Consider the following 14,217-nt stretch of genomic DNA (forward strand, 5'->3'; position numbering starts at 1 on the left):
CCGGTGTGCGTCATAAGGAGCTTCCCCTAATCCGCTTCTCTTCCCTATGAGATTCCTGTCTACCTACAACACTCCCCTCCTGCCAAAAAGGATGTCCAGGAATGATTTTACAGGGATTTTGCACATCCCCTAGTGCAGCCTCTTCTGCCAAGGGTTGTGTTGAAATGTGGCCTCTTTAACTCATTATTCAAGCCATTGTTTCCTGAGAGTTTTGTTAGGATTTACAATCTGACTTGAATAAATCCAGTTAATCCCCTAAAGAAGAAATGAAGAAAAGAAAAGGCAGTTCCAGGAGGAATTACACCCTGGGCTCTCTCACCAGTGCTGGTCCTTCCCCAGGCCCTGGGTCCCCAGCAGGTCTTGACTCTCTGGGAAACCTGCTCGCCCCAGGTATCCCTCGCAGCCTCGCCAGGGTGCCTCGGAAGCAGGCCAGCATGTGGTCTGCGGGGCTCTGCCCTTGTTCTTCCCTTGCTCACAACGCCTGCCCTTTTCTGCTCCTGTCACACCCTCGTGTCTGGGGTCTTCCTGCTGCACTACGCTCCACAAATAATGTCGTCTTTCCTCATTTCCTTCCCACTTCCTCCGCACCTTCCAGCACAGTGATATCATTTCCTTCCCACCTGGAATGCCAGGGCCCTCGATGAGCACTTGGGGCCCAGTGCCTTCCGAGCTCCATGACCTGGTTTGACCCTCGACTCTCAGAGTTATTTTTCCTCGTCTTTATAATGAGATCAGAACACATGACTGTTATTCCTAGCTGAAAACTTCGGGGTCTTGAAGAAGCTTTTTTTTTGGTCTTCTCTTGGCCAGTCAGATGAAGTAGAGAGAGGCCGGTTCCCATTCCTGTGTGACCACATGGAGCGCCATGGCCAGGGGCTGGGGGTGGGGGGGTGGTGCCAGACCACTCTGCGCCCGGTGGCTGAGGCCACAAGGTGTGGGCGAGCAGTCGGCTTGTGGGTGGTTAGGTATGGACTTTGCTAGATCTGTCAGTCGCCTGTTAGATTACTGTGTTTTCTGGTGTCTTGATTGTAGCAAGGTGAGGTCAGTACCCATCCATGGATGATCAAAATGAAAAAGCAATGATGTTTTTTTCCACCTCAGTAGCTAGATAGCTTCTCTCTGCACAAGCTGTTTTTTTTTTTTAATAAACTCTTTAGTTCAGCACAGTTTTCGATTTATAGAAAAATTGTGGCGCCAGTACAGAGTTCCCATACTCTTCGCACCAGCTTCCTCCATTGCTAGCACCCTACATTAACGTGTGCCCCGATCTAACTAATAACCCTACTTTATTTAGATTTCCGTAATTTTTCCCGAGATCCTTTTTCTGTTCCAGGACCCCATGCAGGACCCCACATGACATTCAGTGGTCATGTCTCCCCAGGCACCTCTTGCTTGTGACAGTTTCTCGGACTTCCCTTGTTCCTATGGCCCTGAGGGTTTTGAAGAGCACTGGTTAGGTGTTTCATAGGATGTCCTCCATCTGCCATTTGTCTGGTATTTTTCTCCTGATTAGATGGTTTGGGGAGGAAGATCACTGAGGTCAAGTGCCCTTCTTGGCACATCCCATAATCAAATGTTTGTCGTGGTTGACCATGGCCCTGTGGTCTAGGCAGTGTAGGTAGAAACCTAGTTCGGTTTCTCCACTCTTTTCTGCCCTTTTCAGACTGGCCTCTGTGGAAATAAGTCACATGTGCAGGCTACTTGAGGCTAGGGAGCTCTGTTCCATGTCTGTGAGGGTGGGCGCTGGCATCCTGGCCCCTTTGGGATGAGCTGCCCAGGCAGGATTGGCCTGTAAGTTAGCGGACGGGGAGTGGTATGTTGGCACAGGGTGCGGTCCGTGGTCTGCACTCATCCTGGGACGGGCGCTCGGCTTGTTCCGGGTGACACGAGTTGGCTGACAGCAGCTTTTGGTGAATGTGTGCCCTCTTGTGATTCCTGCTCAGAAGTGGATCCTCTAGCACATTCTCCTAACATTTTAGTCCAGAAGAAAAGGGCTTCCTTGGAGGAGTAACAGTTATTCCTAACTTACAATAATTCAGCATTTTTTCTGTTCTGGACCTGTATTAACCTGGTTCTTGCTCTCAGGGGATCCAAGGAAGGTCTAAAAAAGCATTGCCATTGCTATTCAAGGCATCTGGGTTTTAATAATTAAAATATGGTTGGGTTTGTCTTCCATAACCTCATATTTGGAATAACATCTTGCTTTTCCAGGGGAATTGCGAGATTATTGAGGACAAGAATTATGTCATTAATTTGTGTTTCTCATACTGTGCAATTTCTGCCTATAGAAGGCTCTCCCTTAAGAGCTGCAGTAAATGTGGAAGTTCAGAAACCTCAAAGTCAAGGCCGCTGGAGGAATTGGCCTCCTGGGCATTTCTGTCCATGCTGGTTAGGCCTGAGAGGGGTAGAAGTCATAGGTGGATGTTCCGATGACCAGTTGTGGAATTCTGAGATGTAAAATATTTTAGCCATCAGTGATGACAGAGGACATGGTGGCTGTCTGTGTTGCAATAGGAGGAGGTTAATGCATTGGATAAAAGGCAATAATAAACGCTTACATTCTTTTTCTCTAGCAGAATTGAACAACACGATGGGGTGCAAAGTTCTGCTCAACATCGGGCATCAGATGCTGCGGAGGAAGGTGGTGGACTGCAGCCGGGAGGAGAGCCGGCTGTCCCGCTGCTTGAACACTTTCGACCTGGTGGCTCTGGGGGTGGGCAGCACGCTGGGTGCCGGTGTGTATGTCCTGGCCGGAGCTGTGGCCCGTGAGGACGCGGGCCCCTCCATTGTCATCTCCTTCCTGATCGCAGCGCTGGCCTCAGTGCTGGCTGGCCTCTGCTACGGCGAGTTTGGCGCTCGGGTCCCCAAGACAGGCTCAGCCTACCTCTACAGCTACGTCACCGTCGGGGAGCTCTGGGCCTTCATCACTGGTTGGAACTTAATCCTCTCCTACATCATCGGTATGTCCCAGGAGGCCTGGAGCCTGCCCCCTTCCCTTTCTGCTGTTCTCACCTCCAGACCACAGCCATACTCTCCTCTGCTCCCTGAGTGGACCGAGACTAGCTCCTCTCTACGACTGCCCTCCTCCCTTAACTGTGGTACATGCTTCCTTTCCCCTTTGTTAGGGGGGCCTGCCTCGGGGGTATCGCTCCTCCTTCTGGTATGTGCATCGGACCTAGTGGAGATGAGCCAGGCCAGCAAGGAGGTCAGTCCTGTGAACACAAGAGATGGAGATTCAGTGGGATGTCCTTACTGCTTAAAAGGAGTGTAGTCCCTTTCAGTATTTTTGATTATTGATGACTAGAGTAAACATATCACTGATAAAGAAAAATTTAGGAAATACAGAAAAATGCAACACAGAAAGTAGACATCGCCGAATCTTACAACCCAGAGAAATTAATGGTTATTCATTCACTCCTTCTCTCAGCAGCTATTTCTTGAGCTCCTCCTCGGTGCCAGGCATTATGCTGGATGTTAGGAACACCATGGAAGGAGAAGACGATCTCTATTCAGAAGAGTTTAGGGATCTATTAATATTTCTGTCAACTTAAATTTTTTTTTGTCCAGTATGTCTCTTTATTTATAAAACAACATATAATAAACATTTCTCATGGTATTAATGGTTTTTCCATAGTAATATTCCAAATGATTGCATATCATTATGTAGTTTTATATATGTAGCATAATTTTTTAGGTGTTCTCCTAGAGTACTTAGATTGTTTCCAGTTGTGTAATTATTGTTAAAAATAGTTTAATGTCATTTAATGTCTTCCGGCACGGCCATGATTTTTTTCCTTTAAAATAGTCTAAGAAGCAAAATGTGTAGGTCAGTGGGCCCGTGTCTTTTAAGGCCCATGTTGCCTGCAATCCTCCAGACGGCCACAGGCTGTCTTCCTCACATTCTCGCTGACCCTGAGCACCAGCATTAAAAACAACCAACAAACAAAAACACTCAAAATACAAAGTCTTCTTAGTATGGTAGGTGAAAAGCTATTGTTTCTTTTGATGTTGTTTGTATTTTGGTTACAACCAAGGTTGAACACATCTTAAAAGACTTAAAAGAGACTTAAAAGAGACAAACACCTGAATGTAAGAATAAGCAAAGGATATGAATGGCCAATTCCTACAAGTAGAAGTATAAATAGGCTCTAAACATTCCATTTCTATTTCAGCAAACTTTTTGTAATATTTTCAAAACACAGTAAGACGTGGTAAGTGGATCCCAGTAGGCTCCTGTGTTCCCCACACTGGGAATGGCGTAAGGGTCTATGTGCTGCCTGCGGGGATGCGGGGCCCAGGGGCTGTGTGGGGCACCTGCTGCCGCTTGCACAGGCTGGCTGGCGGAGGGCTCCTGCCAGGCTCTCTGAGCAGCACCTTCCCTCTCTTTTCTGGAGCTCGTGGTACCTAATGACAGCCAGCATAGCTTATGCTTCTAAGTTTGAAAATACAACTCATAATTTTTTTTTTTCAGTACAGCACTAAAATTTATAATCACAAATGCTCCTGCAAGCTCAAGTGTCTGAGTGGGAATGTAGCTGTTTTAAATGGGTTGTTGTGTTCCCTTCGGACTTACCTGGGCATAAAACAAAACCTGAGCAGGAATCGCCCTCTGCTTCTATACCAACAAAGGAAAGACTCTTTGCCAGCATGCTGTTTGCTTGTGTGAAACTGACTCATGCATGTGCTACTGTGGGTCATTCTCGGCCTCAGCTTTTGGGAAGGGTAGTTTTTCTCAGCAGACGTGGGTTTTTTTAAAGCTATGTTTCAAAGATGGGGAGTGAAGGAGGCCAAGAAGGAAGGCCGGGTAGCCCCTCTCACCCCTCACAGTAGGTTTCGGAGCCTGGTCAGCTGTGGGCTGGCCTCAGTTGGGGAGAGGGGAAGACCATTTTTTTCCCTTGGACTGGCGATGAGCAGAACTCGTAACAGCCTGGATGCTGAGGATGAAGACACATGGTTAAATTTTTGAGTTGTCAGACACACACTCAATAAGAGACCCACTAGCAACATTGAATCTCGTCCCCCAGCCATATTCTGTGGGTGATCCAGACCACAGTCACCGGCGAGGCCCCTTTTGAAAGGAAAGGAAAGTGCTATATGTGAATATTGGAACTGTAGTGACGTTTCCTTGAAAAGCAGTGATTTGATTCAGGTTGAAAGAGCATGCAGTCAACAGCTGTTGGCATTTGGGGTGCTGTGTCCGTTTGTGATCCTCAGGGTGGGGACTGTGGGATGGAGAGGGGGAAGGCTGGGCTGTGGCTGTGGTCAGACACTTGGGGACCTGTGGGCAGGTAGTGGGAGCCCAGGTTTGGGCACAGAGCAGCAGAGGGGGCCGGCGCCAGCTCCGGGGTGAGCAGGTAACTGTTGCTGAGGGGGAGGGTCAGCACACGTGGATCTCCTTGTTCCATTCTTACTGGGAGAACAGCATTCCCTGGTGGGTGGGGACCCTCAGCTCTGCTGTCGGGAGGGTCTTAGAAGAGAAGCTTCCAGAGCCAGATGTCTGAGGCTGCCCACCATAGTCCCTGAGTAGATCACGAAATCAGCTTCATGGCTTGCCACCAGTATTTTTTTTAATAATGAAATAAAATAAGTAGAGTTGAAAAATACCACCAGCGTGCCCCTCAGGTGGTAAGGGTAAATAGCACTGTTCTGCAAACTGTTGATTATTCAGTTGTATATTGGAAACACAGTACCGTGAACATACTGGGTTGTGGTGGGAAGTGTGTTTCTCTCCGGGCCTGTGAGGCTTCCCCAGCCCCATCACTTTGCTGCAGGCACTAACTGAGCCTCACTTCTGAGCTAGCACAGACCGGGGTCTGCCTGCCGCCACTGGGTCCCAGCGCGTCATCCACGACCCCTGGCATGGTAGCTGTGAAGCGGAGCCTGATGACAAATGCTGTTCATTGTTTTCCATCAGTTTCCTCTGGTGCATCTGTTTCATGACAGGTACTTCAAGTGTAGCGAGAGCCTGGAGTGCGACGTTTGACGAGCTGATTGGCAAACCCATCGGGGAGTTCTCGCGGACGCACATGGCTCTGAATGCCCCTGGAGTGCTGGCCGAAAACCCAGACATATTTGCTGTGATCATCATTCTTATCTTAACAGGTAAAGCCACGCAGTGGGACACCTCGGTTGGGGTAAGGGGCCTGAAGTGCAGGGCAGGCTCCCATGAGGCCCCTTTCTAACTTTTCCTCATCCTCCTTTCCCCTCCTCTTGTTTCTTTCTGTGATGAATGCAGGCATCTTGTTGGTCTTAGCAGCTTCTTGTACACACAGGGTGGACCCATTGACTAGCTGTCGAAGCTGCTTGTCATTTAATTTTAAAAAAATCTCAGGTATTTGTATAGCTGTTTGTAGAGTGGGATTTTGTTAGTATGGTGGGCTTTATTGTTTAAGTGACCCAGGAATTCCCCTGACTTAGTGGAAAGCATTTGTAAAGGCAAGTGGCATTCTTCCTCGGGGAACAGAGAGGGGAAGAGGTCGGGCTGGGCACCAGTATGCGCCTTGGATGCTCGAGAAGTCTTGGATGGTTTTACACCTAACAGCCAACAAAATGCCCATTAAAGAAATGTTTCACGGGACATAGAGGTGGCTCAGCTGGTTGAGCGTCTGCCTTTTGCTCAGCTTATGATCCCAGGGTCCTGGGATTGAGTCCCGCATCGGGCTCCCTATTTGGCAAGGAACCTGCATCTCCCTCTGTGTCTGCCTGTGCTCCTCTGCTTGTGCGCTCTCTCTCTCTCTCTCTCTGTGTCAAATAAATGAGTAAAATCTTTAAAGAAAAATTTAATGGCAGAGTCACGGGTACAGAATTTTAAAATTACAGATAGTGCTTGAAGATGACTGAAGGCAGCTTCCTCTTAGTGATGCTTATCCGTGTCCCGGCCTCGAGGATGGGAATTTTTTTTCCATGTGGCACTTAACTGTATAAGCATTAAGCTGAATGCAGATAAATCCCCCTTTGAGACTAGAAGATCTTGGATGTGTTCTAAAAACAACATGCCTTATTTTACGCACCATGTAATTGAAATCATCTTGCATAGGACAGTCTCAGCAGTATTTCTGGTCCAGCTGGCAGGAACGTGTATCAGAAATTAAGTTTGCACTGGGAGATTTTCATAAACACGAGAGGGAGGGACGCCAGAGAGAAATAGAGCACAGCACGAGGAGGTGTTCCCTGTGATTAATTGCTCACTTCCCTTCTAGCACCTTCATTTCAGAATCAAATCTTCTATTGTGAAATGCATTTTTTTATTTTAAGTTTATAAAAGGTGCGCATGGCAGGGCAGCAGTCTCAAGTCATAAGTGGTGGTCACCTGTCACTTGGACACCTTTCCATGTCTCTTTTCTTTCCCAGCCAGGAGTTTAGCCACAGCAGTCCCCAAATGGTATGTGTACCCACAGGTGATGATGTGGCCTAAGTCTCCGAAACAGTGTTGTCATGTGGTTTCCATGTGTTTTTATCACTTGGGTCTTTTTACTTTTTTTATGTGAGTTTATGATCCATCCGTAACTTGTCTAGCTTAGACATTGTTTTACATGCACTGAATCTGATGACGAACTTTATGGTTTGTGGTGCCGCAATCACAGAAAGCTGCCATTGCTCATACTGCTAACGTTGCACGGTGAATCTGAGTAATTTTCCATTCTACCAGCAAACTCAGCCAGATGTCTCCTCCTTGGAGAAAAAAAAAAATCCCGCTGTGCCCTCAGGGGAGTCCCAGGAAGTTATGTCAGTGAGTGGAGAGGGTGCTAGGAGAGGGCCTTCTCTTCATCCCTGGGAGGGGGTTGTGCTCCAGGAGGGTGGGCTATGGTGTTCCCTATCGCTGCAGTCCTTGGGTGCCTGCCGGGTGGCACCCTTAGCTCCAGAGGGGGCCTGCGAGACCAACTTTGATGGCTTTGTGAACCACTGTGTGGACTTTGGTTAGTTTGATCCCTGCCTCTAGAAAGATGATTAATTCAGCCCCATTCCCAGAAGCTCACAGAAATCTTAGGAGGTTTGGTGTCACTTGGATTCTTCTTAACTCACCCTCTCGTCCCATCCCTGTCCCTGTCCCAGGAAGGACTCCTCAGGCACAGAGTTCACACCATCAGGCAAACTTTTCTTGTTTATGCGCTTTTTCAGGACTTTTAACTCTCGGTGTGAAAGAGTCGGCCATGGTCAACAAAATATTCACTTGTGTCAATGTTCTGGTCTTGGGCTTCATAATGGTGTCAGGATTTGTGAAAGGATCGATTAAAAACTGGCAGCTCACAGAGGAGGATTTCCAGAACATATCCAGTCATCGCTGCTTGAGCAAGTGAGTTGTTTCTCCTTCCTCTCAATATGTGACGTTGATTCGTACTTGGTACTTAAACAGACACGCACGTTGGGGGCATGTAATTGGCCAGAACACTACATGCCTTTTTTTAAAAAGTAATTTGAATTTGAATTAATTTTTTTTTGTGTAGTAAAATAGCTGAGGGTGTTTCTTTGGTTTGAAATTTTGTCAAGTTTCATTTCCCTGAACTCGACAGTGTATTGTCTGATAAAGGAAGATATTCAGGAAAACAAAATCTTCGTTCTAATTCTGAAATTGTACATAGTTGAAGATCATTGTCAGACTCACTAAGTAATCTATTCCTCAAATTCTGTTTCTTGACCAACCTCTGAATTTGGTTTCAGAAAAGCTTTTCTCGGCAAAGCCATGGTGCTATCCCTTGATTATGATTCCTTCCTATTAATAACATAGACAGAAGAAGAAACCTGGAGGACTCTTATCACAGGCTTTTATCAGAGGCTTTCAGAATTACTGATTTATGAAAATGTGATTATAATAGTCTTTCTCCCACCCTCAACTTGGGGTGTGTCAGCCCTGAAAACCCCAACACCCTTATATTCTCTGACTCAGAATAACCAGGATGAGGGGCAGGTGACAGGCCAGCTCTTAGACCTGTGCTTTTTTAGGACCCTCAGGGAAGCCTCATCGACAAGCTCCAACTATCTAGAAAATAAAAGCCAAGCAAATTAGGATGTATCTTTTGGATCTTTTTAGGTCAGATTTTTTCAGGGGAATCTTATGGTCCTAGGATAGAGAATGGGGAGTGAGATTTTTGTCTACGGTTCTGTTGTAATTACAACCAAGGGTTACACAGCTCTGATAAGGAGAGCTTCCTAAAATGCAGTGTCTTTAAAATGATGTCTCAGCCCCTGACATGAGTGGCCCAGGTTGACTGGCCCACGAGGCTGCACACAGGCTTGCAGGAATCCACCAGGTTGCTCCATCCCACCCTAGGATGGGGTCCTCCTCTGTGTGGTCAGAGCTGGGCTCTCCTCGAGGGAAAGAGGGTATAAGAGAGAGTGTGACCATGCTTTGGAGGGCAGATCCGGAAGACACACGTATGTCCCTTCTGCCAACATTCTGCTGGTGAGAATCCAGTAGGTGGCCACATCTAGCTGCAAGGGAGACTGAGAAATGAGGTCATCCCACACTGGGGATCTGAGTGGTCACACGTGAACTTGGTCTCTGGTTCAGGCCCAGATGTATCTTACATTGATCTGGTCACTGGACAGGCATTGATGTGTGATGAGTTCACTACTAGAACACAAGCAGGAAACTGTTGAATGTATGACATATTATATGGTTAACTATTCAAATAAAAAAGAGTCTTCCTTTTGGAGACTAAATGACTACAGAGAAATGAGGATTTAAAATTTTTTTTTTTTTAAGATTTTATTTATTTATTTGACAGGGAGAGAGAAAGTTCACAAGTAGGCAAAGAGGCAGGCAGAGAGAAAGGGGAAAGCAGGCTCCCCGCTAAGCAAGAGGCCCTGATGCGGGCCTTGATCCTAGGACCCTGTGATCATGACCTGAGCTGAAGGCAGAGGCTTAACCCACTGAGCCACCCAGGTGCCCCTTTAAATTTTCTTTTTAAAAGTAAGTTCTATGTCCAAGTGGGACTAGAACTCCCGACCCTAAGATCAAGGGTCACATGCTCTACTCACTGAGCCAGCTGGGCCCCGCTGAGAAATGAGGGTTTTTAATGTAGCATTCCTAAGCTTTCCTGAATCCTATGTATGCCAGATTTATTGGTGCTCAGTATCTCAGGGTAGAATAAAGCCAGTTCAAACTAAGCTTGGGAGTAACAGTAGATTTTGAAAACTTGGGACGACTCTCTTGCTGGTGATGGTTCACAGGTCACGAATTAAATCTAGATGGCGTGTCTTTTTTCCTGGTGGTCGATGGAGATTGAATATTATTGTTTTCATGAAGAGCTTGTTTGTGCCTGCTGATAGTCTTTCCTGTCTTGGGTAGTCCTCACACTCTGGTCCCGGTGACAAAGGACTGTGCTGCCCCCAGCCCCCAGAGCACTGCCCTGAGGTAGAAGGCTGCCAGTCTGGGGCACAGCTTGCTCTTTGATTTTGTCAAAACCTAGAAACTTCTTTCTTCCCCTTTATTTGCAGCCGTAGATTTGTATTTCTGAGCATGGCCACGTAGTCTTTCATGAAATTGCTTGTCTCTCTGAAATAATAGGGCATTTCCCAGCCAAACCATGCAGCTTGGAGAGCTTCAGCCACAGTTGGTGGCCGTTCTCACCCCACTGGGTTGTGATTTTGTGATCTGGTCTCCATGACTTGGCTGTGGACGCCCCCGTGAACCTGGAGTCTGTCTGTGGCTTGGCCTGGACTGGGAATATGACCCGACAGCCTGGTGGGTTCCTTGCCGCCTTCGTCTCCTGCTACTTCTGGCTTTCTTAGCCAGAGTCCTGCAGATGGGCCACAAGTGTAGCAAAGTGTAAAGCCACAGCACGACTTGGAACCCCGCTGGGAAGGTTATGTTGCATATGGTTTCTTGTCAGGGAGGATGGAAACCCAAAAATAACATTGGCTTCCACGAGATAAAGGTTTCGTTCTCTTAAGTCAACATCTGCAGGTGGTCAGTCCAGCGTATGGCTTCGGTGGGCCGGAAATCCAGTTCTTCCGTCTGACGGCTCTGTCCATGGCCCACATTCCCAGCGTCACTCCAGGGTCCAAGATGGCGCCCAGCAGCAGGAAGGAAATGAGAAAAGGAGAGGAGCAGCCTCCCTCTCCACTTCATTTCCCTGATGTTTCTCAGGAGATGCGTATCTCATGTCTGCTCAAATCAAGGGGCCACAGCTCGCAGCTGGAGTCGGAGAAACACACTGTCTTTATTCCTAGTGTTCCTGTGTCTAGCTAAAATAATGAAGTTCTATTACTGTGAGGAAGAAGAGGGTATGGCTTTTGGGAACAACTAGCAGTGTATGTCAGGGTGGCCGATGGAAGTCAGAAGAACAGAATCTTAGCGCAGGATGCTTTCCACGGATGCTGTGGGAAAAGGCCACGCGGGGGAGAGGACCTCCCGCATCCGCACCGTGGAGGCTGCCTGTCAAGACCTCACCCCAGGCTCGCAGATGTGGTGGCCACAAGACAGCTTTTCCTTCCTTCCTGTGCCAGTTCCCCTCTTTGCTATCCTGGGTGACTGGCTGGGTGGCAGGCGGAAGAGCTGGGCAGCCCAGCTGCAGGAGTCGGGGCACCGGGCTGAGGTCTGGCTTTAACCTGCTCTGCCAGCTGGTGTTGGCCGGGTGTGGGCCACGGCAGCCCCTGAGAGCTTGCTTCCCCGGGTCTTCGTGTGTTGGTGGCTAGATGCTGACTGGGTGCAGCCCCCACACGCGGAGAGCACGTCGATGATAGATTCACATAAAGAGCCTTCACAAAACATTTGTAAATGCTTTGGTTTGAGGCCATGTAGAACAGGTTCTGTGACTATTTCATAGCGAGCCGCTGTCCCGGGAGCAGAATACCCAAGTTAAACATCGAATTTAATTTTTTGAGTATGTAATGTTTTCTCCTGGTTCATTTGTCATGATGTTATGAAAAGGTTTGTTTCGAGAATTTCTGTTCCCATTCCTTTCTTCATCTGCCTCATCTCCCACCCAGCCATGGGTAGTCATTTTTATAATTTCTGTGTGTAAGCTTCCAGCTTTTATTTGTATAAATACAAGCAACTACAAGTATGTATTTCTATTTATTTTGTATATTATGTATATAACTTTCATACATAATTTATGTGTATAGTCCCTCTCTTCTTACATAAAAAGTAACATTCTGTCTCCACTCTTCTGCACCTTGCATGTTTCCCTTACTAGCACATTCCACAGGGCTTTTGTACGGGGACTGTGTCCTTTGTTGCGGTGCGTGGTGTCTGAGCACCACGGGGCGATGGAGGATCCGGAGGAGCACCCACAGCTGGTTTCACGGCTGGTGGCTGCGGGAGCTTACATAGGAACAGCCCTTTCCCTGTGCCTCCCCTTCCATGGGATTCCTTCCCTCATCTCTCTCTGAGGAGCCGGGAAGGATGCCCTTGTCTTGTTCCAGCTCTCCATAACTCCGTGCTTTCACCGTTACTCCTGCTTCCCCCGGCTGCACGACAGAGGCGTGTTCCAGCCCTGGTCGTCTCTCGCAGGGCCTCTTTCTGGGGTTGGACATGTGTAACAGCAGTCCCGACACTCATTTATTCTTCGTGGCTGGTCCGTAGCTCTTGGTGTTAGAGGGCTTGTGGAGGCAGGCGGGCATCCAGAGGGTTTCCGTACCTGTCTGTCTGTCTGTCTGTCCCGGCAGGGACAGGGGAGCTGGGCCCAATTCCAGGTCTTGGCAAAGACCTTCCCATGTTCTAGTTGGGGTCAGAAGTTGAAAGGGTCTGCCAGGAGCCCCTCTGATTAAGAGTCCCCCTCTTCTTTCATCTTCTTATCCCCCTCTCCTGAGCTATTTGACTGTCAACTGTTTTGTTTTAGGCTTTGGCCTCAAACTTTTTATTGTAGGAGTCAGCTCACCAGGGCATTCTGTGTTCTTTGTGATTTATGGATGTGGTGGGCACGTCCTGTGCCTTGCCAACTTACTTGTCCTGGGCCTCCATTTTTGTATTTTGGGTGTGGGTGACTTCCCTTTGAGTCTGGCAACAGTTTTTCCTACATCTCTCACTTGTGGGTTTCTTGGCGTTTCCCTCACGTTGCTACTTACTGAACTGCCATGAGTCCCAGATTGAGGACCTTACTCATGTTCTGACTTCCAGATTGTGAAATCAAGGATCCTCTAGAAATCAGTACAAGGGCTCAATCCCCATTACGCAATAATTGGGACCAAAGTGGCTGTCTGTTTTATTAGTCAGTTGATGAATCCCTCTGAAAGCAAATTGGGCCAATGAGTTGCTAACCCAATTGACATCTGTTTATAGGACTAGAATATTCTGTATGTCTCTTCTAATGTTAGGAAGCCAGGTGGTCTGGGGCAGGTTGCCCTGCAGAGCTGGGCTGTCATCAGCCTGCTGAATTAGGAGAGGCGATGGGAAGGTGGTGACCATTCTCTGGAAACTGCATCAGGACGTCTGTAGCCCTGTGGCCAGCAAAAGGCATGGCTGGTGAGGGAGGAGCCAGGCCATCCTCCTGGGGCTGGGAATTGGGCTGTTTTTCAGGTGGTGGCAGCGGACCAGGGTGTACACGGCTTAGAGCCACTTCGTGATGGGCAGGGCCTGGAGTGGCCATCCAGAGTGTGAGTGGTGGCAAGCTGCGAGCTCATGTGGCTCTTCTTGGCGTGGGGCACACTGTTTTGAGTCAAGGTTCCACTTTGCTGGAACTATTTTCTGAACCTTAAAGGATTTCTGGGGCTGACAACCTGTATATGGCTGTATATTCATTACTTTAGCAATTATGTCCTGAGCCCCATCCATGTGCTCTTGCCCATATTGAGCTCTAGTCCCCACCCATGTAGACATCCCTGTTTACTGTGTGCATGTGAGTGCTTGTGGGCAGGAACCATTCACTTTCCTTCACTGCAGTGTCTCTGAAAATGTTTGAGACTGCAGTTACTGGTAAATATCGGAGACTTTTTGCATTGTGTCCCTGGGGTGGGGGCCACACACCCATTTGGCAGCTCTGTGTTCCAGAGTATATGTTCTGCATTTGACAGTCCTGGGAGAGAGGCCTCACTTGCTGGTTTCTTCCCTCTTTCCTGTTGGACACCCTGTGTCACAGTCTCTCCCCTGTCCCCAAAGCCAATATTCAGGGATACTTCTGGAAAGAGTTCAGTGGGTGCCCTTGTGGCTCTGGGCTATGTAAAGGAGGGAGGCCTGTGGCCCGCGGGGTCTAGGGACAGCTGCTTCGGGGATCATTTACTAAGCGTCTGGAGGGCCCCAGGCCAGCAGTGGCCAGGGGTGGAGGGGACACACGA

General features: G+C 48.2%; 1 protein-coding gene across 6 annotated transcripts in view; it reads left to right on the forward strand.

Moving 5' to 3' along the window:
• The window catches only part of SLC7A1 (solute carrier family 7 member 1), a 78,929-nt gene that overhangs the window by 50,118 nt on the left and 14,594 nt on the right, over positions 1–14,217 (forward strand). For 5 of the 6 annotated variants that reach the window (XM_032314452.1, XM_032314457.1, XM_032314455.1 and 2 more), the window contains 3 exons: positions 2,577–2,960; positions 5,944–6,102; positions 8,119–8,293. In XM_032314452.1, coding sequence (XP_032170343.1) covers positions 2,591–2,960; positions 5,944–6,102; positions 8,119–8,293 — 704 coding nt within the window. In that variant the 5' untranslated portion in view covers positions 2,577–2,590. Of the gene's footprint in view, positions 1–2,573; positions 2,961–5,943; positions 6,103–8,118; positions 8,294–14,217 lie in introns of all 6 variants that reach the window. The other variant, XM_032314456.1, reaches the window with a different exon arrangement.

This window comes from Mustela erminea, chromosome 15 (assembly GCF_009829155.1).
Source record: "Mustela erminea isolate mMusErm1 chromosome 15, mMusErm1.Pri, whole genome shotgun sequence".
NCBI lineage: Eukaryota > Metazoa > Chordata > Mammalia > Carnivora > Mustelidae > Mustela > Mustela erminea.